Source organism: Fimicolochytrium jonesii (assembly GCF_025526975.1).
Source record: "Fimicolochytrium jonesii strain JEL569 chromosome Unknown EV422scaffold_2, whole genome shotgun sequence".
NCBI lineage: Eukaryota > Fungi > Chytridiomycota > Chytridiomycetes > Spizellomycetales > Powellomycetaceae > Fimicolochytrium > Fimicolochytrium jonesii.
The window spans coordinates 397,312-423,274 of record NW_026515669.1 but is presented as its reverse complement, the minus strand read 5'-3'; the positions used below and the strand labels follow the sequence as shown (position 1 = coordinate 423,274).

General features: G+C 54.1%; 7 protein-coding genes across 7 annotated transcripts; 2 read left to right on the top strand and 5 right to left on the bottom strand.

The window, feature by feature from the left end:
- Window positions 1-552: 552 nt before the first annotated feature.
- Window positions 553-958, bottom strand: EV422DRAFT_491881 (Sm-D1 protein; the record flags this gene model as incomplete). The annotated part of the gene is made up of 2 exons (XM_053067567.1): window positions 553-669; window positions 800-958. Coding segments are annotated over 2 exons (276 nt in total), but the record flags the coding sequence as incomplete, so codon positions are not given.
- A 535-nt stretch (window positions 959-1,493) lies between these two features.
- EV422DRAFT_563516 (A1 cistron-splicing factor) lies at window positions 1,494-3,033 on the top strand (the record flags this gene model as incomplete). The annotated part of the gene is made up of 5 exons (XM_053072077.1): window positions 1,494-1,730; window positions 1,818-1,905; window positions 1,965-2,447; window positions 2,503-2,664; window positions 2,756-3,033. 5 exons carry the CDS (start codon window positions 1,494-1,496, stop codon window positions 3,031-3,033), a joined length of 1,248 nt encoding a protein of 415 aa, XP_052929154.1.
- A 269-nt stretch (window positions 3,034-3,302) lies between these two features.
- On the bottom strand, window positions 3,303-4,940 carry EV422DRAFT_492149 (Metalloenzyme, LuxS/M16 peptidase-like protein; the record flags this gene model as incomplete). The annotated part of the gene is made up of 4 exons (XM_053067582.1): window positions 3,303-3,392; window positions 3,472-4,363; window positions 4,445-4,566; window positions 4,641-4,940. 4 exons carry the CDS (start codon window positions 4,938-4,940, stop codon window positions 3,303-3,305), a joined length of 1,404 nt encoding a protein of 467 aa, XP_052929153.1.
- A 3,166-nt stretch (window positions 4,941-8,106) lies between these two features.
- On the bottom strand, window positions 8,107-14,080 carry EV422DRAFT_513846 (uncharacterized protein). Its single transcript, XM_053069192.1, has 7 exons — window positions 13,461-14,080; window positions 11,100-13,389; window positions 10,805-11,017; window positions 9,183-10,741; window positions 9,039-9,104; window positions 8,768-8,964; window positions 8,107-8,676 (listed from the first exon to the last, which is right to left on the bottom strand). The coding sequence occupies exons 1-7, from the start codon at window positions 13,708-13,710 to the stop codon at window positions 8,245-8,247; spliced, it is 5,007 nt and encodes a 1,668-aa protein (XP_052929152.1). The 5' UTR covers window positions 13,711-14,080; the 3' UTR covers window positions 8,107-8,244.
- A 1,677-nt stretch (window positions 14,081-15,757) lies between these two features.
- EV422DRAFT_575599 (uncharacterized protein) lies at window positions 15,758-17,281 on the top strand (the record flags this gene model as incomplete). The annotated part of the gene is made up of 4 exons (XM_053073213.1): window positions 15,758-16,016; window positions 16,078-16,478; window positions 16,522-17,012; window positions 17,117-17,281. Exons 2-4 carry the CDS (start codon window positions 16,157-16,159, stop codon window positions 17,279-17,281), a joined length of 978 nt encoding a protein of 325 aa, XP_052929151.1. The 5' UTR covers window positions 15,758-16,016; window positions 16,078-16,156.
- An 831-nt stretch (window positions 17,282-18,112) lies between these two features.
- On the bottom strand, window positions 18,113-20,604 carry EV422DRAFT_503065 (uncharacterized protein; the record flags this gene model as incomplete). Its single annotated transcript, XM_053068319.1, has 2 exons — window positions 18,113-19,887; window positions 19,917-20,604. 2 exons carry the CDS (start codon window positions 20,602-20,604, stop codon window positions 18,113-18,115), a joined length of 2,463 nt encoding a protein of 820 aa, XP_052929150.1.
- A 2,547-nt stretch (window positions 20,605-23,151) lies between these two features.
- On the bottom strand, window positions 23,152-24,269 carry EV422DRAFT_136510 (uncharacterized protein). The gene has a single exon (XM_053064775.1). The coding sequence runs from the start codon at window positions 24,175-24,177 to the stop codon at window positions 23,194-23,196; it is 984 nt and encodes a 327-aa protein (XP_052929149.1). The 5' UTR covers window positions 24,178-24,269; the 3' UTR covers window positions 23,152-23,193.
- Between the last annotated feature and the right edge of the window lie 1,694 nt (window positions 24,270-25,963).

Sequence of the window (25,963 nt, the reverse complement as noted above, 5' to 3'; positions counted from 1 at the left end):
ATGAATCCTGGGAGGATTGGGTGAAGACGATGTCGCATACTTCGGTCGGGCTGAGGCCAGATGGCATGACACCCGTACGTCGTCGCCCCATCAATCCAAACCGAGACGAAGCAGCTCAAGATAATAACAAGTCAGAGAGGAGAATTCGGCACAGAAGCCTACGACCTGCATCACGAGGAACAAAGGCCCGATCGTTAGAACAAAGCCAGTAGTGGGCAAGCCATTGACGGCCTGGGAGATAGTTTGTAGTTGGGTGGAGCGATGGTGGCTCTGAGTGTTGCTTAGCTTGTCATTCCCAATACCGTTTCGGCGTAGGTCAGGCTCAGATTCAGTGTACGTACAAATACACCCTATGTTAGCCAAATTATCTACATAATATACAGCATTGACGGGCTACGAGCCTGAAGCGCACTGCACAGAGTCGGAGTTGACCTGTATAGCCAGGGCACATCGATTACTGCCAGCAGTTGAAGACGGTTCCGTCTAACAGTTCTGATGAGCGGTAAGCACAAAAGGGCGGTGATACTCAAGCTAAGGCTATCAGATATGGAATCACTTCTGAGCCTCTCGTCTAGCCGCGTCCTGCAGCAGCGCTGTGTCCACCGCTTGTGCTGGGAGCGAGACATATCGAACAACGGACCCTCGTATGAAACAGTTCTTCACCGACATCTGTGAAGAAGCCAAAGGTGATCGAGAATTGATCAGCTGCACGTCCCGCTTTCCCCAGCAGCTGCCCCGCTCGTCCATTTGCAAGCTTATAGCCAATAATCAGAAAAGATGTCCAAGAAACCTGGCGTACCATATGAGGAAACTTTTGCTCGTCCAACACCTGAATATCGTCAAGCTTGATATTCAGAAACTGATCTACTGAGACCAGCGTCCCTTGTATTTGCAGGTCATTCTTCAATTCCACCGTTACAGTCTTCCCCACGAGTGTTTTGAAGAAAGAGTAGAAGAGCTGCGGGGTTCAAGACACGCTGTTAATGATTCGACCTAGATCATGAACATTCACGAGCTTTGCAATAAACCAACCATGTTAAATTCGATAACATGCGCTATGTTTCTCCGCTATACAAAACTCTGTCTGTTATTCGAGGCAGTTTTCCGGGAGTTCCCAAGCTTCTGAGAAGTTGAGAGTTTCGGTTGTACCGACAGGGCGTGCTGGAAAATTCCTGGTTTTCGTACGCTGGCGCTCCCGGTTGCTGCTGGAGAACCGTCGTTGTAGGAAATCGTATGGTGTCCGTTGGGTTATGGCTATGGCTATGGCTATCGCAATCCTTCTGGGAGACCCCCTGGAACCTTTGGAAAGGAAAAAGGTGGAAGACGTGGGATTCGAGCCAGGATTCGAGCCTCCACGCGAAATCTCGCGAAATAGCTGCTGTTCAGTCGATATTCGCTCGACACTCTCGACATGGGAAACATCGGTTCAGTCCGTATTTTGGATTACGTCGAACGACGGTTTGAAAATCAACGCCGAACCACGGATATATGCCATGGACCAACAAACGGCAAACGCCCTGTTCGAGAAAGGCGCCCTCCTGCTTTTTCTCGATGCACCGCCTAACATGGAGTTTGGCGTCGACTGCTACTCGTGGGTTACCGGCCCCAAGTTCAAAGGGCTGAAACTCATCCCACCAGGCCTGCACTTCATATACTACAGTGCACACAATAAGCATGGGGACACGGCGGCTGTTAGAACAGGATTCTGGCGAAGGTTTGAAGCTGGGCAGGTATGTCGGGGGTTTGTGCAAGATGTTCCAACAAACTTTAGGGTCAAAACGGGTGTTTTCTGACCCGTAGGATTTTCCCTTGACCAGGTTGTTGTAAAGCGTTGGAATAATGCGGACGAGGATGTTTTCCCGGACGAAGGCTTGAACGCAGAAACGGAAGCCAGGTTTAAATCAAGTAAGTCCGTATTTACGTCTGCTCTTCCATTGGAACTAGGTATTCATGAACACTCGCAGATTATCGAGAATTTGATCGGTTCCTCGGTGCCTACCCCTTGGTTCCGCAGGACAACGATCCGATAAGCCCATATCAGAAATGGCTAAGCCTAATAACCCATGTCACAACCGCCACTGTGAAAAAGGTCCTACCACCATCTGGGAAGATCAGCGCGATGACCAGTGTATCGCGGTATTCAGATGTGCAGGATTCACGATCGGATTTCAAGTCAAGAGGTGGGACGCATGCGATGGATGTCGACCCGGAGGAGCGGGCCGTAAATGCGACTGGAGATGCTAGAGCGGCAAAGGATGTGGAGCCATCCTTGCAAAAGATGACGAAAGGAGATCTAGGTGCATCGAACATCGAGCAGCTGTTTTTGAACTTCACACCTGTGGACCTCAAGAGATCATTTCCCCCTGGTGCGACTGGGGCAGAGCTTACGAAGTATAGCAGAGATAAGAGCTACCTGCTGAAACAACTTCTGACTCACGAATACAAAGGTATTCATAGTTGGGCTCGCTATGAAGTATTCACGCGCTAATGTTGTGCTCGCAGATTACCGGGAACTTCTAGGCGAGCTCCAGCTCTCCTTTCTCATCTTCCTGCTGGGAGAAGTGTACGATGGATACGAGCATTGGAAAACCTTGATTCACCTTTTATGCCAGTCTGAGGAAGCTATCGTTGAATATGGCGAGACATTGTATTCCGACTTCATAGGTAACACATCGCTTGATGCCCAGAGTCACCCCCTTACTCCCACACGATCTCTTGAGGTCCACACGATGACTTTCTTCACCTATGTCTCCAGAAACTCTGCAAGCCCAACTCAACGCACATCCATCTGACTTCTTCGTCGACGCCCTTTCTGCCGATAACTTTATAAGGCACAACATTCTACAACTAACGCGTTCCATTCACGACCTCGATGCGACGCAGGTTTCCCCGCAACTAGGGCAAAAGCTGGACGCACTTGTGGAGTTTGTTCGGGAAAAATTCTTGTGGGATATCAAGGAAGAGCTGAGGGCGCAGACCGACGAGGAGGAGGACGAGGAAGGGGAGTTTGCGCCTACCGTCGTGGGATTGTGACATACCACTGTTGCGTATATAGTTGTAAGGTAGTGCATGTTCCGTAGGCGATCCCTCTTTCTGGCGTAAGGAATCCAAACATGAATGCATGCGCACTGGCCAGTTTCTAGCTTGTTGTCCCAACCCATTCCACACTCTTCTGCTGTTCGCGTACAATACTCGGTGAACCAGTGATTTGAACATGTACCAGGGGCGTCAGCAGCGTAAGGAGCATGTGAATGGTATTCATGTTTGATAAAAGTATCTAGCCGCATATCTAAGAGTTCACATCAGATGGAAAGCTCGTCCGCAAATGGCAGCTTCAGGAGATTTCCGTAAGCAACGACGGCGGGCTTTGCTGCTGTTGCGGTCTTGGCAACCTACAGGGATACAGTTAGTAAACTCTCCCGCATGATTATAGAGCCGTAAAGTAGTGCCCCAACTTCGTTGCTGTCTTACCTTTTGAACGTCAGCGGCAGTAACCTTCTTGATGGCAGCAGCAAGGTCAGCTGGTACCGCCACGTCGCCCTTGACCAACACTTGCTTGGCAATCTCCTGAATGGCCACATCACGAGACAACGCCGACTCGGCATCGACAATGGCGATCTTTTTTCCACGGGACAAAGCCTCCTCAGACACCTTCGAAGCAGTTTCCTTCAGGGCAGCGATGGCCTTTCCAACGGAATCTTTCACGTCACTGTTCGACCCCTGTACGTAAAATCCAATCAACCCAGCGTCGGAGTACGCCGCTTCGAAAGCGGTGACGCTCGTCTTAGCGGTGGCAGCAGAAGCCAGTGCGCCTGCGGAGCCCGATGCGTTACCCCACTTTGCGCGTTTGGAACCATCCAAGATAGCGCGCAAGACTAATGCGGCGGGGTACAAGGGGTCGGAGAAAGCGACCGCGGGGAATGCAACGGCATAGTGACTTTCGGCCTTGGGGCCGGCTTCGATGCGAATCTCACCACCACGGAACTTGGAGACGGGAACAGAGACGGATGATTTGCCGAAGCGGTCCTGGAAACGGGTAATGGCCTCCTCCACAAGAGGTTGCAAATCCTTGTGGGCAACTCCACTACCGACAACGGCGATGCGATCTGCGGTAAAGTACTTTGCGGCAAACTCGTGCAAGTGTGCGCGTTTCAGAGCCTTGGCGGCAGGGGCGGTGGCGAAGAGAGAGTTGCCAAGTCCGTGACGGAAAGCGGCTTGATGCAAACTGTCGAAAACCTTCACCGTAGGGTCGGCAAGAGACGCACTGGCTTGCTCAATCACATGGGGACGGGTGTGGAGGAATTCGTATGGGTAATGGTGGGTGTTGAAGAAGTTCTCGAAGAGGAGAGGCACAGCGTCCACCCTAGAGAAAAGCGAAGGCAGTAGGAATCTGAAATGAGGATGCCGATTCACCTTCCTTCGGAAAACGGCTTCACCGACTCACAGGTTGTCCCTCAGGAAGTCAGACGCCACAATGAGTTGCTCCCTAGTGTGCGCGGCGTAGAGGGTATCTCCACGAAGCTCGGTCTCACGGACAGTTCGTGTAATAGTGTCTCCAGGGACGTTCTATGAATTTGGAAAACATCGTCAGATCCCCACGATCCTCCACCAGGCTGAAATTCTCTCGCACATGATCTTACCCTGACGAGGCTGTTTTTAAAGAAGTGGGCGACTCCAGGAGCATCGGGGCTCTCATTTCTGCTTCCAGCTTTGACGACCAAAGCGACAGTAGAAACAGGTCCCAAGTGGTCAACAGTTGCGATTCGAATGCCAGAAGCCGTCTGGGTCACAGTCTTCACGATTGATGGCGCGGCCGCAACCTGGTCACCCTTGCGGTTGTAAGTAACGGCCGAGTGGTCCTCGGAGAGAACAGCGTAGGTACGGGTCTGCACACGGGGAGCCGCAGCGCGGACGAGAGGACGCACGGCTTTGCACAACATTTTCGAGTTTTCTAGGAGATGCGTTGGTGGTTTATCCGACGACTCTCAAGCGAATCGCTGCCCTGCTGTAAGAGATTGACCAAACGTAAACAAGCGGCCTTGGGACGACAGAGAGTCAAAGATAAGCACCTGCTGCTATCTGCTGCTGCTGCTTGCGCTGGCAAATGCACAATGAGCGACTAGTAATTCGTCGGATTGTCGATACCCTACGGCCTCCTTCGGGAATTCCCACGCCCGAGTTAGCCCGAGACGTCGTGTGGCGCGGGCGTGGCTTTCTGTGGCGCGGATCTCGATTTCCTTGCTCCAACCAAGACTGGACGCGGATTCCTGGAAGACAACCACTACGACTACGGATGAAAGTGCACAATCGGGACGTCCTAAGCACCAAGAATTTCCTCTCGATTGTGAACTCGGTGGTGCTTGGCAATGGACGCAGACCAGACGCATTCTCCCGTAACTGTAGGTAGTCTAGAATCCTCACCCCATCCCATTTTCCGTGGTGGTTATCTGCCATTCACATCATTGTACCTCTGCCTGAGGCGTCGCCGATGATGGCAACTTGTAAGGGTGTAGTAACCCTAAACATTCCGTTGAGCTTAACGCGCTCCCTTTCACAGCGTCCATGCGCTCATACGGGAGGCCGATCTTGCGGAGCTCGTTGTCGACGTTGGACAACCGGTCAACGTCTTCTTGCAAATTGATCACGAACGTCGTCGGTGGGGAGAACATGTCCGAAGGGAAGAGTCTCTGGCCTTTTCAATGCAGTCACGAAAAAATGGCTTGCCGACTGGTGCGGACTCGGAACCTCCCACGTATCCCAGGTAAGCGAACGCCCCGCCAAATGGATGCTGCTCGCGCGAATATCGGCAGGACTTGAGTACCACCTCAAGCATAACCAGTACCTTCACGGCCGTGGCTCGGCCAAAGTCGCGCAGTTGAGTCGTTCCCGTCGTGCCTCGCAGTTGCCCGTCATCCACCGGCGGATCATTCAAGGTTCCAACATCAATTGTAGTTTTTTGTTACATGAGCAGTGCAGTCAGAGCATTCAGTAAAAACAGTGTAGCTTCACATTTTACATTTTCGACAGGAACGTACTATCCACGGATTCTAATACGAAAACTTAGACCACTTCCCATTTTACCCATCGAATGACCCGTCCCCATAATATCCCGTCCATTCGCCCGCGTCATGTGAAAGCATGAGCCATTTGTCGGAAGCGCAACGAACCCAAGCATCTATCCCGGTCGTAACGGTTTTGCCGAGAAGGTATAAATCACGACCCACTTGATCGTATGCGAACATGCGTCCTTGGCCGTCAATAAAAAGCAAGTAAGGGTTGGATGTGATCAACGGGACCACTGGCTGGGACATCCACTCGAACATCGGGACATCTGATGGATCACTCGCACTGATGCAACTGATTCCCGAATTGTCTTTCAAGCATCGACGAATATCCTCAATTCCACGTTAATTCACTACCAAGCGATCACGCTTGCTCCCCAGATCTCCAAGTTCGCCATTTCCGTGTAACACGTTGCACACGGATCCCACAGTGAGTTCTTTTCGGTCCAGCATGAAAGGCTCATCATCACCCATCCCCTTGCGGCGGCTTGCCCTTTCAGGGCTCCCCACGGAATTGTTTCGGCACATCGACCCGGCGGGTTTCCCTGAACTTTGATGCCACGTAGCACGTTTATATGCGAATCGGTTATCCATCGATAAACTATCTTCCTTTGTCGTTCTAACCGCAGCTTGGCTTGGATATCCGCACGATCGCCCATTCCAGTTCGGATCCAAAACGAGCAACCAAACAAAGGGACGTCTACAGTAGGCTGCCAGATATCAGGTTACGACGCCCCAAGGACACATCATTCCGAGCATAGCCACCGGCTCAAGTTGCCGACCCCCATGCAAATCCTTTCAGCACGACCGCTAGCCCAGGGCAGGACTGACAGCTGGCCGGTGACTTCTGGGGTTGCACAGGGAGGCTCAACAACCCGTCGTAACCTGATATCTGGCAGCCTACTGTAAGTGTCCGTTCTTGGTGATCAGCAAAGTCAGATTGACCATAGCCGGACACTGAAGCGACTGGGATAGACCCAAACGATGGTTGAGAGTTCGAACAAGCAAGCGGAACTGCTTGAGAAGAAGGCGGGACCATCGTTGCTTGTCCACAAACGGTAGGGAGCGTGCTGGCGTCGGAGCAACTACCGAGAAAAGAAGACTGAATGCGTCCCAGACATTGTCGACTTGAAAGTGACACCCGAAAAGAGAGACACTAAGCGGATTCGTATGGGTGTTGCCCGTCGTCCTTTGATGGTAGGTTTATGAATTCAGCGATTCTAGACAACACGTACCAATACCCGCTTACCTATAGTAATTAATGAAGTTCCTTAGTTGCCTGTGAGAATCCCTTCTAAGAGCCAAGATAGCTGCGAACAGCGAATCGCCAGTAAATGGGACTTTCCCACGCTCTAAAAAGGGTGGCTGCTCACGGAAGCTCAGGCACAGGTAAGTAGGGGGTAACCTTTAGGATTGCCAAACAATTCGAAGTTCCGGGTATCGAAAGCTCACGGCAAGCTGAAGGGCAAGCTGAAGCTGGTGCACGAAATTCTGGTAAGTTCGTTGCTCAACAATTTGAAAGCGAGCGCGATGAAGCTTTGATAAAACGACCGTGAGGAAGGGCACGTAGTTCAGACGCAGGTTCAGACGGCATTCCATCGACGGGGCAGTGGTTCTTTCATGTGGACGAACGTGATCAACACTTTGTTACATGGGGATGGTAACAGCACCTTCGCCCCTACGACAGATCTAGGAGGTGACAACCGAATCGCCTTCATCTTCCTGCTGGAGGCTACGACCCACATCCTGCATGATGTTATGGGCCCTCGCAAATGCTTGCTTAGCCGGGGTATGAAAAGGGGTACTCACGCTCACGACAGATCTGGGGCTTCGAGCAGGAGCGCATGAGTCACATGGGTAACGTCGTTAGCTCCAGCCTCTCCCGGTAGTGATTCTATGCGGCGTGGACACGTAGTCCTGATCGTGGATGAATCCAACTCTCGAAATGCTGGGTCGGAAGGGGACATTCAAAGCAAAGGTTGCAGGCGGCATTACGAGTCCAGCCCCATGCACATGCCTGATCGAACAAAAAATGCCTGGGACTTCGATTTAATATTTGTAGCTGATTGCTAGTAGTAATTCGATAGCGCCTAATTCTTTCTGCATTTGCTTGCGAACCTAACTATATCTTACTCTAAGCCACCCTCCCGTGAATTTATCACCATCGGTTAGCAAACTTTGCTTATGAAGCCTGCCTCCCAAGCCCGCTAAAGGTGCTCCCCTCACCCGCCTTCTTCCTCGGCTTCAATCCCAGGCTTGAGAAACTGATGCTTCTCCGGAGGGTGGGCGGGCTTCCGATGGGACTTCCGCCTCTACTCGAATTCAATCCGCCGGCGGTACCTAGACCAGGGGCATCTCTTCCAATCGACGCAACAGAGGATATGCTGCCGCGACTGACATGTCCGGACTTGATGGACGTTCCAACACCGGCGGCAAACTCCGCGCGGATGAGGACCTGGCCGGTCCCCCCGACAGCGAGAGGCACCCACTTTTCGATGGTGGTCGGCGCCTGAGGGTTGCCAAACCACTCGGCAAGTTCAATGTCAGCCTCGCCCAACGCGACATCTTTTTGCAGGGTGTTGTGGTCTTTCACGACCAGGCGGATTTGCGTTGGCTGATTAGGGTGACGTGACGTGAAGGTCGTGGAAGATTTTAGATAGTTGACACAACCAAGTGGTACATTGGCGGAAGGATGAAAAACATACCGGCACGACAATGGTAACCCTCTCATCTTTGAACTTCGGATCGCACGTCTTCTTGACCACCGAAGTCTTGTGAATCGTCTTCAGTTTGCCACGGTGCATCTGCATGATCTTCACGAACGGATCAGATGTGCCTCCAGAATCCACGGCTTTCAGGCCTGACGCCTCCAAAATTGTAAGTGTCATGGAGCCCTCCAGGTCTACAGATTTCGGGTTTAAGCCAGGATTTCAAGATGATACAAACGAGTACGGGCAAATGTGATCCAGCGCTTACTCGAGAATAGAAGGGACGGTGTGCGGGACAAGCCTCCGGGAGAAATACTTGCTCCTCCTGCACCTTCTATTGGACACGAGGATTGATTAATATATGCAACCATTTGCGATGCCGCATTGACCCTCTCGGAACGACTGCTCTTACCCAAAGCCGGGTCAGCTGCCTCGTTCTCCACTACGGTTGGCGCGCCGACAATACCGTGCAATTTTGCAATCTCTTCGACATTCATGGACGGCGCGCCCTTCGTATGCTTGTCAGACCTGGTGGCAACCCTGCCGACGCTATTGTCCAAAGTCTTTCCGATGCCAATCGTTGTCCCTGCCAGTTTCCCAAACAGCGCTTTGCTAGTCTTCTTCACCGCGCTACCTTCTTCTGCAGTCAGGCGGGAACTGGCGTCATGAGTATCACCGCCCCGTAGAAGCGATGTTGCGGTGCCATTGTGGGAGTCCTTCCCTTTCTCGAGGGCTTGAGGATCGAAGAACATGCGGAGCTTCAGGTGCCCGCTCCGGGCGCCTTCCAATGGGTATTCCTTGGTGATTACTTCGTTGGGCGGTAGTTTCGCTAGTTGGACGCGGACAGAGCCCAAGGTGATATCTTTTGCGAAATTGTTCCAGTCTTTCACGCGGACTTCGAGTGTCGAGCGCAAGCGGGATGTGATGGGTACAGAAACGGTCTCGTTCCAAACGGGATGCAGAGACTTCTTGACAACTTTCGTCTTGTGGACCTTGTTCTCGTTCACGTAGACTTGACAGTACGGGTCGCTGGCGCCGGACGTGTCAACACCTTCGACGTCCTTAGCTTCCAAAACATCGATGTGAAGCATGCCCATTCCGCCAGCAGCTTCCGAGCCGTCTCCCTCAACCGCCACGGGCGCAAAACCGATGCTTAATCGCAGCCTGCCTGCGGGAAGGCCCTGTGGGTCATGCAAAGCAATCCAGTGACTGGCTCTACCCAGTAACTCCGTAAAATCGCCCGTCCATACCCCAACTACAGGGTCGCCAACAGATCTCTCTTTACTATCCAGCTGGTTCCGCAACGCCAAACTCAGATTGCTCTTCGCCAGATTCGAGATGTACTTGTCAATCGACTCGCTCCATGACGGGCGTGCCGTGTGCTTCTTCGTCTTTGACTGCCAGACCGGCTCGTCATCCAGCAGGAGCTCCACGTATCCATTGACCGGAACTCTGAGATCCTGCGCATCTTGCAAGCGAACCGAAATGATTCCGGACGGAAGCTCCTTGAGAGTTGAAGAGACGAACTCAACACGAGCTGCGTGATGCGTTTGGTGCGCAACAGCGTCCTCATGCCACTTTTCTAGGTCTAACGCAGCCTGTTTCTCGTGTGCGCGCAATATTGCGTCGTCAAGCGGTTCACCATCTTCGGTGATTGGTGGCTTGTAAGGCTCAGGTTGTTTCCTCAGTACCATTTCGCGCTCTGCATGAATGATCTTGTCACCGACTACTGGGAAGTAATCGACGACGAAATGGATGAACCCTTTCTGACGCGGTTCCTTGACGGTTCCTGAGCTGCGCCCGACGTTCGCGAGGCCTTCTATCGACATCACTTTAGGGAAGCCCTTCTTTGACGCAGGGGCTGCGTCCGCGTTCAGCTGTTCGACGGAGCCCTCTGGACTGTTAGCTTTGCTGGGTTGTTGACTTGCGTAGTCGTCAGCAGCCGATTTTTGGATGTAGAGTGGCGCCCAACTGAAAAAGGTGTTTGAGCAACTCTGGAAGCCTGCGTCGTCTTTAATCTTAAGTGAAACTTACACGTCGGCAGTCATCCCGGTGCGAACGACCTTCAAACCATCCTTCTCCAATTTCGCCCACGCCTCTTCGGTCATTCCGACATTGGGTGGCGTTCTGATACCAGGCAACTCGGAATCGACCCCAGCTTCTGGTGTGGACTCATTCTTGATCAGGTCGCCCACCATGAATTCGGTCTTCCCCAACGTCCGATCCTTCTTGAAGTCGTTCCAATCCCTTTGAACGGATGATCCATGCGTGAGTACGGGTCTTTATGTCATTCTCCCTCTCATACCGAATTCGCTCTCGCTTCGCTTACCAAACAGAGAGGTTCAACATTTCCTGGTTGCTATAGCAAACTGCATAGAAGATTTCGTCCCATTTCGGATCCAGCACACTGTTCTTTACATGCGTGGCTCCGAAGGCTCGACCTGCCAAATTCAGCTTTGTGTACGGATCGGATTTGCCCATGATCTCGACGTTTGCCAGTCCCTTCGCCTCAATAACATGCAATCGCAACAACGCAGTGGGTTGGCGGCGCTGAACCTTGTTGCGATCAACCCCAGTGCCTTCGAGATCCACTGGCGTGAATTTGAAGGTGACGCGAAGTCGTCCACTGGCGTCTTTGCCGAATAAGCCGAACCAATCGTCCGTGGCCTCTTTGCCAATGAACTGCCTCGGACTTATCTCACAGGCACCTAGCGTCTTTCCATCATTCCACACACGGAATTTGAGTTTCACGGAGTCAAGATCGGTGACGAAGATTGTGTTTCTGGTTTCCCATATAGGGTTGTTTGTCTTCTTCTTGGACGGGGTACGGAAAATCTCCATACCGTCCTGTTCGATGGAGCACTCCGGGTGGCCGTTTTTGGAACAAGCCAACTCACGACCTTGGTGTATCGCGATTTCGAGGATACCTGCCGGAACCTCGACGACGGTGATTTCCGGGCCGAGATCATGCACCGGGAAGTAGTTCAATTGCAGGCGGATATCTCCTTTGGCGCCGTTGTCTGTGGCCAGCTTCTTCCAAACGTCTGTGCCAACGTCCCCGATAGGGGAACCCCATTCGTGAAGCAACATGTCGCGCTCGCCTTCCAATAGAGGCGACTCATCGACTTCTTCCTTGTAAGTGGCATCCTCGAGGAGTTTGATCCACCGAGCCAGACGCAGCGGTGCTGTTTTACCGAGCGATTTGTCTTTGGAGATCCCGTTGAAATCGAAACATTCCACGAGGAGTTCGTCAGAGTTGCTCCCAACCTGTGCCAAAGTCGACTTGGAGATGACAATGTGATGGGTCTCATCCCACACGGGGTCTAGGGAGTTATCGATCGTCTTGGTCCTGGCGACTGGTTTTCCACCAATCATGACCCTCGCGTAAGGATCACTTTTGCCGGCAAGTTCCACGTTCCGCAGTCCCTTCCCTTCGTATAAGGCAATGCGAAGCACACCTACGGGTTTGTCTGCTTCTGTAGATGAGCCCAACAACTGCTCGAGATCAATGGTGATCTTGTTGGGGTCCACCAGGATTTGATTGGTATAGAAGTAGATGGTGTCGAAGATGAAGTTGCTCAGCCCGGGGGTGTCCATGAGATCCATTCCTTTGAGAGGCCTGACGATGAAGTCGATCATAGGTTTCTCCAACAAACAAAACTCGACAGTTTTGATGTGCGGAAAGGAAGTCATGAACTTCAATTGAATTCTTGCCTTCCCACGAAACTCGCATTCGCTGACCAACACCGGAAGGGGGATGGAAGCGACGCCTTTTCCGACCCTGGCCGTAAGCTCAATTTTGGAGTTACGAAGTTCTGAGGTTTGCCGAGCCTTTTTCGACACGGAGTCTTCGTCCACAGGACTGAAACTCAGGTCCCAGTCCATCATCAAGATGTCATCACTGGTGGATGGGTAACATCGGATGCTCTCAACGCGAGGCGCCTGCGATCCTAGGGTGAACGTGGTCAGCCGGAGATCATCCAGAAACCCTGGCTTGTTGGCTTCCAGCACTGCGTTGACATTGGTTTGCACGCCTTCAGCAAGACTGGGCTCGAAGATCAACCAAAAGCGCGACAGGAACAGGTTCATCCATTCAACCGTCTCACTATCCGTATCCACTTTCTTAACGCTGAAATGCTTGTTGAGCTCGTTTCGAATCTTCCGTCGCAGCCTCGCTTGATTCCGGCGGAATGCAGCAATCACGAAAATGAGAATGATGATAACGGTTCCGAAGCCGAAGCCCAGTTTCGTAAGCAGGAACGTCGAGACGATGGCCGTGTTGAAGTACAGAGCGATCTTAAGGTTCTCCCAGTAAATGAGGTGCTCCACGATCGGTTTGTAGGTATCGACCTGATCTCGCGCTTTGTCCATGGACTCCACCGTCTTGATCGCCAAGCCCCGTAGAACTGCCGGGATCTCTCCTTCGTTGTCGAAGATCACACCTGTCAGTCGGGTCATGGCCTGTTGTGCCGTAAGGCCTGTCCCGCCTTTCTTTGCTGCAGCCGTTGATGTGTCGCTCTTCCCGATCACATTGGCCACGACAGCGGCCCGGGTGACATTCCGGAACGAGTTGACTTTTGGTACATGCTGTCGTTTGAGGAACTCGCTTTTGACGGAGGCTTTGGGGTAGCATAGAAGGGAGGTTAGCTTGACCAAGCACGCATAACACAGCGGGACTTCTGCAACTCACCATCGGCTGCGGTTTCCGGCGCTTGTGACAGAGGTACAGGGGATGGATTTCGCGGTGCACCCTGTTCGAGGACCCTCGCAATCTTGTCCACGGCGGTTCGCGGAACAGTCTCGAGAGGTGCAGTGCTTTCCACCGGCGGGATTGACGCGGCCGAGGTCTCCATCTCCTCAGACGCCACAGAATATGGCCGAACGATTGTTGGCGGTTCCTGGGCGTCCTTGTCGCTCCCGTTGTGGATAGCGGACTCCATGTTTATGATGTTACCGAGGTTTCCACCAGCAGAAATCAGAGAGGGCGTTTCACAACACTTTGGAATCTTGAGAAGCCACAATTGAACTTTGATAACCCTCTCAGTTCTGCACCAAAACGACTGAGTGCACACCCCTATATAGTGCGCAACAAAAGTTGTGCGTCCAGTATTATGTAGCACTCTATGCCCCCGCTGCCCAGTCGTACTCTTTTGCACACTACCTGTAACTTAAACCGACCGCGTTTTTGATCTTGAATGGGGGCCTAGATGACTATCGCTGGACTTGATGCTAATTTGCTGCGAGATTGATTAGCGCCTTCGATTAGGCTTGCGCTTTTCGCAGACCTGGGATTAAGAGCGAATACTGTACAGTACGTAGACGGTAGTAGCACCACGCCGCTTTGCGCAGTTGGAAGGTGGCCGCAGGAGCATCAAGCCACAATCGTCGATTTTCGCGCGCGATCGGCACAGTACCGTACGATCCACGCGCTTTCGCACGCGCTGGCCATAAACCGTGCCATAGACATTGACCGGCCAGTGTGGGTGACAATGGGCATGCGTAGGAAAACATGGAAGGACCATGGGTATTATAGAAGGTGGAAAGTCACCATGCCCGAACAGTGCCGATGGTGGAATGTCACCATCAATGTACGGTAAAATAAATTTCGATTGACTGAGCATGCACATTGACGTGGAAGACTGTAGGATGAAGTGGATATGCATACATTGCAGTTGATGGGAGCCAGCCGGGAGGGAGGGAAAAATAGTAGGACCTAAGTGTGAAGGTTCCAATCTATGACAGCAATTCAGAGTACACAACATTTTTGGTGCACCGCTCTCCCGCATGTGCAGGATCAGATAAAAGCAGAACACCAAAGCTGCGTCTCACACGGGAGAGGGCAGTGTACAGCTGTCCATGACTCAACACAGAAGACCTGAGGTCCAGCACAATACGGTCCAATGCGAGGCCTTGACAGCTATAGAACGTCACCGCATATCCAAGTTGAAGGGGAATAAGCCGAATGTGTGACATGTGGCCGCCGTCGATAGCACAGCGGGGAACACCGTCATCGATAGTCCTCATGGGGGCTGTAGCAGGGGAACGGCCATTGCGCCTGGGCGTAGTCGGCGCTCACCGAGTTCGATGATCCGGCTATAAAACGAAGGGTGAGGACCGCTTCCCTTCTCAACCCCTCATCGTCCGCGACCTCCCTTGCTCCCATCTCAATCGCCGCTCCCTCTGCCTCACGCTCCCTTCCCCGTGCACAGTCTACCACCATGGTTTGCCCTACCCCGTCCAAGCGCGCCCGCTTCGAGCGGGTCGAGACCCCCGAGATTACCAACGTCGAATCGGAGTCGGAGGGGACAGAATTCGTCTCGGAAGTCTCCCCGGAGCCAGTGTCGCCCACCCGTCGTACTACCAGGTTGACGGCCCCCACAGCCTCGTCGTCCGCCAGCGGCGCCACCCCTGCCCTTCCGCCCGGAACCCACATCAGTCTTGCTCCGGCCCGTGCCCCTACTGCCTCTGCCGCCGCTGCCGCTCCCGTTCGGGCCCCTGCCGCCTCTGCCGTCTCTGCTGTCTCTGCCGTCCCCACTCGTGCCCTTGCCGCTCCGGCCGCTCCAGTTCCCACGTGTTGACATCAGCCGGGTAACCTTTCCATTTGACCAGGAACATCTTGCGGTTCCGTTCCCATTTCGATCGTCCGATTCTTTCGACTGTGTAAGCCCTTGTGCCGTCTGGCAGCCGATGTCCCTTTGGTGGGGCCCCTACTTCGCGGTAGCGGTTGTCCGCGGGGTCTCCATCTCTTCAGCGATACCAATGTGGAATATCGGGTGTAGGCCCTGGAACTCCTTTGTCAGGTCGAGTTTGTACGTGTCCGGATGCGGGCCTTTCCCGATCACCTCGTATGGACCGATCCAGAGTGGGGCTAATTTCTTGCTTCATGCCGTGATGCTTGGGATTTGGATGCCAGTAGGACCTAGTCCCCGACCTTGTATGACTGGGCGCGCCGGTGGCTATCTGCAGGCGAGTGACGATCAGGGTGGTGACAAACATTCTGCACTAGTGACGACGCGTCGTTGCGAGTTTGGAGTGTTTGGCGAGTTTCACATACGATTTGGGTGTCCGAACTAGCTTAGGCTTCAACCTCCTACACACACATTGATTCTCGTCACAGGCCCAATTCAATGAACCCCAAGTACTTCCGAACAGCAGGGGGTCTTGGGGCCCCTACAGTCTCCTTCCAAGGGGGTGTTTTCATTCCTGAGATGAGGGCAGCCAGAGAGCACGATGAAGCTAGGTGCAGGTAAAATATACCCGAACCTCGTTCACTTTTCAAGTCATCCCATTTACATTCCCTGTTGCAGATTTTACGATCCAAGCAGTCTGTTAGAAGCTCTGGGAGTCCCAAAGCTTCAGTTCTGACCCAACCCGACACGACCTACGATGTTCCTGAAAGCAATGTGCCCTGGGGAGACACAGAGCACATTGAAAACCTTATGTTCGGCCGATGGAATTAAGGAGGTCCTTATAATGCATGGGAAAGCTGTTGTTCGCTCCATTTTAGCTCAGGGTTGTGTCAGTACTGCACTTCTTTGCCTTCTGAGTTCAATTGGTGAATCAGCTGAAGGTAGAGAGGACAACCCAGCCGATGACATGGAGAGTGGTTCGGACATCATCGGGAGTGGGTCGGAGAACACTGGGAGTGGTTCGGAGAACACTGGGAGTGGTTTGGAGAACATTGGGACAGCTGGACATCCTTCTGGAGGTATGCACTAGATCCCAATGAGTCAAAGGACACCTGGAAACAGAATGGGATCTTCTTGCAGGCTTCCTTGCCCACCTCGACACAAGGCACACCAAACTCCAACCCAAACATACCAAACTCGGAAACGACCTCAGCATATTGCAAACAACCTACACCAAACTGCAGGAGGATCATGAGGAGGCAAAGCAGAGAGTTCAATGCCTGGTCGACGAGAACAGGGCCATGCAAGGAAATCTTCTGCACACTGGCCTCATGTGTTTCCGAGGTCGGAATGGGAAGCTCACCGACGATCAGTTGCTCGCAAAAGTAGCACTGCTTGCCAAGCGAGTCGAGGCCAACAACAAGAAAGGTGCCTTCATCTTTGGGAAGGAGAACGAACATTCGTATCGAGCAGCAAAGCTGTACACTGAGTACCACAAGCTCACCGACCTTGAGGACATGGAGGTGAACGATATTGCTGTGATGGCGATGCGGGCTGTAGGTTCAAAATGCCTGAGGCCCACTCACTGGCTCTGGGAATTCATTGCGAGTCAGGTATGTGTGTGTCGTGCTCGCCCATCTGCCCCTTTTATTTTGCTTACCAATCTTGCTATTATCACAATTGCCACCACTAACACCTACCACGCTATACAAAACAGTTACAGTTCTTTATGGTCAAGGACTACCGTGGGCGGGGCTGCAGTATCTTCTCTTCTCGTGTTACTGAGTTCTGGTTTGAATTTGAGGCCCACTTTTGGGGCCGGGCTTACGAGTTTCTTGTCGGCAAAGGATGGGCAGGAGTTGGGCGCAGTGGGCCTCTGTGAAAGTGGTCGATTATTCCCTGAGATAGGTCCTAAATCGGGTCATTCGCGGGTGGAGGTAATCTACTCGTGGAGAGTGCAAGGTAAAAGGTAGAGACCAACTAAATCCCTATTCTCACCACACAAGTAGACACGCTTGGGCGTACTCCATATATTGGCAACCCCGGACTGCTAGGCGTAGGTACGCTAGTCAGTTTGGTCAGTTGAGCTCCTATGGTACAAACTTATGGTCTAGTCTATAGCCGGTAAGATGCTCTCCGGGCAATCTACGCCAGTGTCGTCCTTTTTATAGTGGGGCGGGGGAGGGGGTGTGTCTCTATCCTACTCCTGATCACGCCTGGTTACGCGCGCGCAAATACTAATCCTCCCTTGAGTCTCCCCATCTCCTCATACGCTGTCAACCTGATCACTTTCACATCCTCCCCTTTTTTGAGCTTTCCTCTAGGAGGGGTGCTCAGAAGGGTTCCGCCGTGGTACTCCCTGTATTTTGCAGAAACTAGCCTGTTGCACCATGTTGCCATGGTGTGCTAGCCTCCGGGAACCTCCGCTACTTGGGCGGATGTGTTGGTGAAGTGGTGTTTGTTGTTTGAGGTCGTGGGGTGTCGTAGGTTTGATCGATCAGCGCGCGCTGGATGGACCAGCGCGGGATGGTCCGGCACCAGATGGTCTTGTCGTCCCCGGAGTCGTGGTCTGGGTCGGCTCTAGACAAGCTTCTGCGCTGAGGGTGCGTACTTCGAGCCACCATCTGCGGAGTATTTCGTCGGCGTCGGACTCAGGGAGAGGGACGACGTGTTGGTACTTGAGGAGCAGTCTCGTTGAGGGCGTGATGTTAGCTCAGAGCGTAGGGCGAGGTGGTTGCGGGGGTGAGGTCGGAGGGGTAGTAGGGTACCGAGCGACAATTGCATCCAGGATGTCGTCGAGGGTGGCGTGCTCGCTGGCGGCGAGGGTGGCGTGGGCTCTGCAGGCAGTCTCTTGCTGCTGGAGGCGGGCGATCGGGGCGAAGTCGTCGACGCCTGCCGTGTAACGGGACAGCATGTTCCGCCTATCCTCGTTAAATTGGTCTGGGTTGCCCATTCCGTCGCCGCTGGCGATGGAAGTGTGGCCGATGTAGATGTCTGGCAACTCCTGCAGGCTCGTCTTGAGGGTCTCAAGCTGACTTTGAGAATCGAAGTTTACGTCGGCCTTGGGACGCTGGGCAATGTTGAGCCCCTGGGTAGGCCATGAGCCGCCCCGGTACTTCGCCCAGGATTCCCGAAGTTCCTTCCGGCTATGGGCGTGCAGGACATCCTGTGGCGTCGTGGCGGGCTGACTGAAACGCCAGGTGTTGGTCCAGCTCCGCCCGGGCAGTGGTCCCCAATCCAGCACTGTGTGTTCTGCTAGCTGGGTGCGGACCAAAGTGATCGTGCCCGAGGGTGTGTCGGCACGGAGATGCAAATTGCAGAAGGCGAGGTCTCCGGCAGAGAAGCTTCCGTGGATGTATTGAACGGTGAACCCATGGGCGTTGGGGTTCACGTGGCAGTAGACGGTCACATTGAAGTTGATGACACACATAGTGCCTGGGGAGCCCGCAGGAATGTTGTGTTGACATTGGGCAGGGAGGTTGTCGATAACCTTCCTCCGTCGGGCATGGCTAGCGGGGTCGATCCATTCGTGGCAAATGGCCATGCGCTTGTGTGCCGTGGCATTCTCCGCAAATTCTAGGTATTCCGCCCACCCAAGGCCGTATCTCACGTGTCGACTTTCTGCTGTGGGGTAAGGGAATTTGCCCTTGTTCGTCTTTCCCCCGGAGGTTGTCGTTGTCCGTACCCCTCCGTGGATGACCGCCTGTGCGTCCACTGCTGGGTGCCCCCGTTGAGTTCTGAACCTCGGTGATCCCCCGTGTTTTGCTTCGCCCTCCGGTGTCCTCCATCCCTTCGGCTTGAGCGAACCAAGGTCGCCGGTGGCAAGCCATTTCAACGCCAGACTTGACCACAATTCAGACTCTACTCTTGGCACGCCGAGCGTCAGCTCCTTGTCCTCCGGCTTGTCTTTGGGTTTGGGCCCAAACCTCGCTACGATGATCTCGAGTTCCCAAAGGTTGGGGCCTGCGTAGATAAGGTAGTTGGGCTGGTCGATGCGGGGGAAGGCGGCTTGGCGGAGCAGTGCTTTGGGGTCCTCTAGGTCGTCCGGAGTCTCGTGGATGCCGTGCTCTTTGCGGAGGGCCTTGGCACATTGCGCGTAGTGCGGCTCCAGGTTGGTAATGACGACGAAGACGGCTTGCTTCAAGATCAATTCCTTTTCCCAGTCTCGCATGTAGTTGTGAGCTTTCGAGCGCGAGGTCAGCACCGGTTGGGGGAAGAGGCCGTGCACACGGGTGTACATGGTGGATGGGACGTCCGTATACTCCTTGTATTGGCTTGGGAGCATGACTTTTTCGATGTCCCTCCCTGAGACCCAGTACGGTCGGTCTTCCTCCGTATCCCCCTCCCCGGTCTTCATCGCGAAGTCGGTCCTCCACTTGCCGTTCTCATGGTCGTAGGGCGCCAGACGCAGTCCCCTCTTCTTTCCGACGTTCGGGTGCTTGGTCGCAGCGATCTTGCCGTCGGTTTCTGCATTCTCCGGGAGGTCCTCTAGGCAGGGCGGGCAAACAAAGTTGTACTGGGCAAAGTAGGCCTGCAAGACTTCTTCGTCTTCCTGAGGGTGGGGCAGTCTCTGGTTGTTGAGGCATTCTGGGTGGTAGAATTGGCTTCCACAGCAGAGGTCTCCGCGTTCGCATGGACGACGCGACCATAGATGGAAGCGCTATCGTCCGGGTTTTCGCACATGCAGACAGCTCCATTCTTCTCTGCTCCGTAGTATTCCTCTTCCTCTCCGGGCTGGTATCCCACGTCTCTCGTCAGGGTCTCGCTCGTGAACTCATCCTCTTCCGGGTCCAGGCCGGAGACACTGAGAGTGGCGGAGCCGATGATCGCTTTGCCTCTTCGTGGCTCTTCGGGCGTATCCAACACCTTCCTTTTCTTGCGGGTGTCAACAGGGGTGTCGCCGGCATTTCGCACGGTGATTCTGGGCGAGCGGATTGGCGGACGTTTGTTCCCCGTTGCCTTCATTGGGGCGGGAGTACGGGAGCTGGTGGCTTCTCTGAACCCTCTGTCGATCTGAGGGGGAGGGTCGACCTCGATTGGTTTGTGGGGGTACACGGAGCGGACCGGGGTACTGGGAACCGGCGAGTCCGTGCGCTGGTTCTTGGTCCTGGTCATTGGTGGCAGGATAGGTGGCTTCGAGACCGCGTTGGACAGGTCTGCGACGCTGGATCTTCTTGAGGAGGTGGTGGAGGATCTTCGGGACATGATGGTCGGAGTTCTGGGAGTACCGGTTCGGGGTCGGTAGGGGGGAAGGGGTAGCGTAGCAGTAGTCGGCAGAGGAAGCAGATGACTGAGCGAACCCTATGTAGTGTGCAATGCTGTACTGTGAAGTATGTATTGTCTTGTGTAGAAAAGTCTAAAGTGTAAAGAGGACGCGAGGTCCGAAGGGGAAGAAAAGAGTGAAGTCCCGTACGCGGAAGCGTGGCGTAAGCGGGAGGGGAGTCACGTGAGGAAAAAAACTACGGGAACCCTAACCGGGGACTCGGGAGGATGATACCTCCAACACCCCACCTCAAACTCACGAGTCTATCTAAGTGAAAGATAAATCTAAGCAATGAGTGAAATGGTGCGGCCGTACGCGAAAAAGCGGGCGGACGTTGGGTGAATAGCTATGACTAAAATGAAAGAAATGAAAGAGTAAAAATGAAAGAAGAGGGAACCGCCGCGAGTATAAAACAAGAGACAGCTGTCAGTCGCCCCAGAGAGGTAAGACCAACGTTCCCCATACTCAACTACCGTATCCCAGACTACCACACGATACGCAAAACAATGGCAAACGGAGGCAAGAACGGCAGGAGTGGTAAGAAGAGCGGCGACGGCAAGAAGAAGCAAACGGCCCGTAAGACAGGAGCGCCCGCAGCCCCTCCAGCTGCACCTCCGCCAGGACCCTCACGACTGACTACGCGCTCTACGCGCGCTTCGTCCGCAGCGTCCGCAAGCAACTCTTTGATGTCGAAAGCCCAAGTTAGAGAAGCTCTTCGATTGGCGACGGAGGTATCGACGTTGAGGTACCGCAAGGATAACCATGAGATCCTCGCGAAGCACCTGGCGTTTACAAAGGCAAAACTGGATCGATCGAAGCGAAAGAAGGGGTTGTTCGAGGCATTGATGGAGGAGGCAGACTACCTTGGGTGAAAGGCAGTCTCGGAGTCGCGATATAAGGCAAAAGGCGGCATATCGAAAGAAAAGATGAAAGAGGCGAAGCGCCGCAGTGATGCGGTCGAGAGACGGGAGCAAGACAAGATGATGAAGCGACTCCAGTACTTGAGAAAGCACATGGATGCGAGTGAGGATGGAAACGGTGACGGAAACGGCGGGGGAGGGGGTCCAGGGGGTCCGCCTGGTGGAGGCGGTGTGGTACGGTGTGGAGTTGACGCCGCAACCCTAATCCCCAACCCTATCCCCAGTCGTAACCCTAACCAGTAGCTAGTTTATTCCCCAGTCATGTGACTTTCTGGCAGTTTTTCTTCTTGTACTTTAAAAGCCGGCTCGCTGCGCTCGCGCCAGTTGACCGACAACCCAATATATAACATCTTTTTCCCTGCCTACCACATTCTTGTGGAGAATGAAGAAGTAGGTGTTTGGGAAAACGCACATCGTACACCGCAGCACCTGCAGCAACAGAGAGTATCCCCATCGTCTTCATCGTCCGGGCTTGACTTTGCGTTTTGAGCATTTTGCCGACATTCCCATGTCCTTCCGCGTTGTTCTAGTGAATTTTATAGCTGTCGGCGGCAACCCCCGGCATCCATCCATCCATCTATTCCCGACATCAATCCGACCATCCCACAACGGTTCCTTAAGCATCATCGTCTCGGCTATCCGCTCCAGTGGGGTATCCATCGATCAGACAACTCGCCGCATATCCCGCCGTTTATCCCGTCCACTTCCTGCGCAATGGCTTTCCACGGTAGCCCGGCCTTCCTTGGCAATGATTGGCGCGACACTCGTCCGTTGCACAGCGACAAGCAGGAGGAACGAGAGTCTAGCGAGCATGATAGTAGCGATACCCAGTCTGCGTGTGCTTGTGCCACGGAGACCGCTCGTAATCGTATCGACACGTTCATCGCTCGTTCCACTATTGAACACGCCACGGTCAAGATCAGCTTGTATGGTACCGTTTCCCATGTCGACACCGAGATCTTGTATGGTCTACTCAAGTTTTGTACGAATATGGGCATCAGTTTCGACTCCGTGTGTGAAGGTCTTGCCGCTGGCTCTCTTGACCGCATCTACATCCAGTCATTGAAGTTCGCATTGGACGCGAATCCTGCACAGTTCACTCTCCGCGAGTTCTCTGACGTTGCCAAGATCGCCGCTGCTTGGCGCATGGCGCGCGATAGGTACCATGCCGGTCCGCACGCCAGCACCGCTCGACCGCATTCCGCGCCACCGAACAGCGCCGGTCTTCGTCCAATGCCGCCGATTTTGCATCGTGCTGGCGCAATGCCCGCTGCCCCGGTGGATGGCGCGATCAGTCAACAAGATCTGGTCACTTTGATGTTCCGAACCCTCGAGCAGCTTCAGCGCAATCCGCAGACGGCCAATTCCAACACGTCCCTCCAGAAAGGCCTGCCTAAATACGAGGGCAACAAGCACCACCAGGACACCTCGCGAATCTTGCAATGGCTCCGCACGTTCGACAAGCTGGCGGATTCCTGCGGCGTTCCCGAAAAAGACCGCTTTCGTTGGTTGTCAAAAGCGAGTGATGACAAAGACCATCTCACATGGACCTGGTTTGCGTCGTACCAAGGCAACACACAAGATTGGAACCACGTTCGCACCGACATGGTTCTAGAATCGTGACCCGTCGCTTGTTCGATCGATCGTGACCCGTCGCTTTTCGCAGATCGCATTTCGACTTTCCAGCGCACGGAAGGGCAGACCATTCGTCAGTACGGGAGCTTGTTCTTGTCGTTGGTCTACGAACTGGAGTACCTGAACAAGCACATTGCTACAGTCGCCACTGAACTCACCCGCACCCAGATTGCTCGAGCCTTTATCCGCGGCTTGGGTGATAGCGCTACTCTCACACACGCCCTCAGCTTGCCAAACTTCACCCAGCTCCCCATTGAGGATCTCGTAAGTGCCTGTGCGGATTACGCTGAGCGCAAAGACGCATATTCGGCCCCGATCGCCACCAATCGAACGGACTTCTGGTGCCCTCCGGCTGTCCGTCAAGCTCCGCGCGCATACCCCAGTTGTGACCGTACGTATCCGACTCCGGCACCGGCCCCTCGTCAACAAGCCCCACCAGCGCCTACAATTCAAACTACAATTCAGACGACTACGCCAGCAGATCCAGTCAGCGATCTTACCTCCCGTATGCAGAACTTGGCCGTCAAACAGGCATCCAATAGCAATCAATATCCTCCCGGTCTGCCGTCCGCCCGCCCCCAGAGGCGTCCTGAAAGATCTTGCTTCCGCTGCGGCCAAACTGGGCACGGGTTCCGAGACTGCAAGTCGATGACCAAGCTTGACACTTGGCGTGGGTATCGGTTGGCCGCTTGCTTTTACCCCGAGGATATCTCCGACTACGACGATACCCAAGAGGAGTATTATTCCTGGGTGCTCAAAGACGTCGGCGCGTACTACGCTGACCCCGAAGACTCCCCGTCGGATTTTCTCCCAGGGAGCTCGGCTTAGAGGGCACCGAGCTCCCGTCACCCTATCCTCCAGATCCAGGAGTGCCCTACAACGTTGAAGAATATGAGGCGTACGATGCTTACATGGCCGAAAAGCGCAAGCACTACGATGAGGCTTCTGATATGCCACCATCGAAGAGGTTGAACATTTCCTTGCGACCTGCACCTGTACCCCCGCGGCCTCCACGTCCCACACGTTTTACCACCGCTTTGCAGTATCCCGATCGGCGGGTACAGCCATACGTTCAGCTTCCGCCCGAGCGTCGCATACCGCTACCAAGCCACCGCGACCACTGCCGGTTGTCCGTTTAGCTCCGATGCCCATGGAGGTTGGTCCCCCGAAACCCCCTCGACCACCTCCCAAAGCGAGCCCCTCTCCGCGACCCCCGGCAGTCAAACCCGTAATCCAACCGGCGCCCGCACCTCCCGTGGATTCTGGGATGAAGCCGCCAACACATGCGGCTAGCCGGGCTAAGGACCCTCCCAAGTTGCTGCAACCGGAGAGCCAGGAGGAACGTATTCCGGCAACCATCCGCGCCATGATCGATAAGATCCCATTCGACATCGTCAATTTCTTGAACGAAACCGAAGTGCGAGGACTCACGATGGCTGACCTCTTACAATGGAGCCCGGCTCTTCGCGAGAAGTTACGAGAATCCATGAAGTTGGTAAACAAGACTCGCCGCGCGGCACTGTGTTTTCGCGAACCTTTACTTGGCGCGTGGCATCCCGACACTGACATCGCCGAAGACGGGACCTCGCCGGATGACAACACCCTCGATTCACGCTTGAACTTCCATCTTAAGCAATTGGCCATGATTGATGTCTCCGCTACGGGCACCCATTTCATGAACGCGGAAATCCAAGGTGCACCCACCAAGTGCTTGTTCGACGGCGGCTGTTGTCTCATCGCGATCAGCGCGGCATTGCGCCAGCGCAATCAATGGACCCTTTCGTCTTTGACGCCTTCTTTCCGCTTACGACAAGTCGACGGTAGCTTGCCATCCATCGAAGGCGCCGTGCGTGGATTAGTCATCACGGTCGCGGGTCACCAGATCCCCATCAACGTTTTAGTGATCCATGGAATGGACGCCGACTGTTTGTTGGGCCGCCCATTTTTGGAATATGTCGACGCTATCACTCGTTGGTCGCAAGCCATTTATCACCTACGCATCCATTCCACGTGGTTAGTCGTTCAAGGCAGCACTGGGGATACGCAAGAGATTCGCGCGCTCACCCCCGCTGAGAACACTGAATGGGAAGCGCATGGTCGGCACCCGCTCACCCCGACCGCGCTCCCTGCCCCGCGCACCCGTTCCCAAACGCAAGCCGCTACCGCTGATGCGCATGTTGCTGCTCTCACCGCCAACAATTTCCGGGTCGAGATCGATACGGACGGTGCGCAGACGCTGGCGGATATTCAAAACGGCGCTCTCTTCGGCGTGTTGTGTACCGAATTTGCACCACCTCTTGACCCGCCTCCCTCGTCGACGGACGCATTGGATGATCGCATCAACCTCCTTCACGCGCTTGCTGTTGACGACGCGCCCCCTTCGTCGTTCACTCCCCTACTTCTTCGGCCGGCCGCATCACAGCTCGAGCAGGATTTACTGATGCCCGCGTCCCAACCGTCTCCACCTCCGGTTGCCCCAACGATACAAGACTTGCGCGTGCTCACTTGGAACGTTAACTCTCTTCGGAACCTCGTCCGCAAAGGCGTCGCGCTCTCCACTTTATTTACGGAATTGAAGTTAGATGTGGTCTGCTTCCAAGAATTCAAGTGTTCCCGGCAAACCTTACCTTTATCCCTGGCGGACATCCCAGGTTACCGTTCCTTTTGGTCACTCGCGGAAAGTGTTATGGACGACGCGTCCATACCATGCGCTTACCTCATGACAGCACCCCAACAGTCAGTCAAT

What these genes read in the sequence shown, in the direction of transcription:
- EV422DRAFT_513846 (XM_053069192.1), bottom strand. Translation starts at nt 13,710, where the DNA reads ATGGAGTCCGCTATCCACAACGGGAGCGACAAGGACGCCCAGGAACCG. An exon ending in GGCAGCTGACCCGGCTTTGG is followed by an intron (nt 9,105 to 9,182) that starts GTAAGAGCAGTC and finishes CGTGTCCAATAG; the next exon opens with AAGGTGCAGGAGGAGCAAGT. An exon ending in GGGTTACCATTGTCGTGCCG is followed by an intron (nt 8,677 to 8,767) that starts GTATGTTTTTCA and finishes CACCCTAATCAG; the next exon opens with CCAACGCAAATCCGCCTGGT.
- EV422DRAFT_136510 (XM_053064775.1), bottom strand. Translation starts at nt 24,177, where the DNA reads ATGGTGGCATATCAGAAGCCTCATCGTAGTGCTTGCGCTTTTCGGCCA.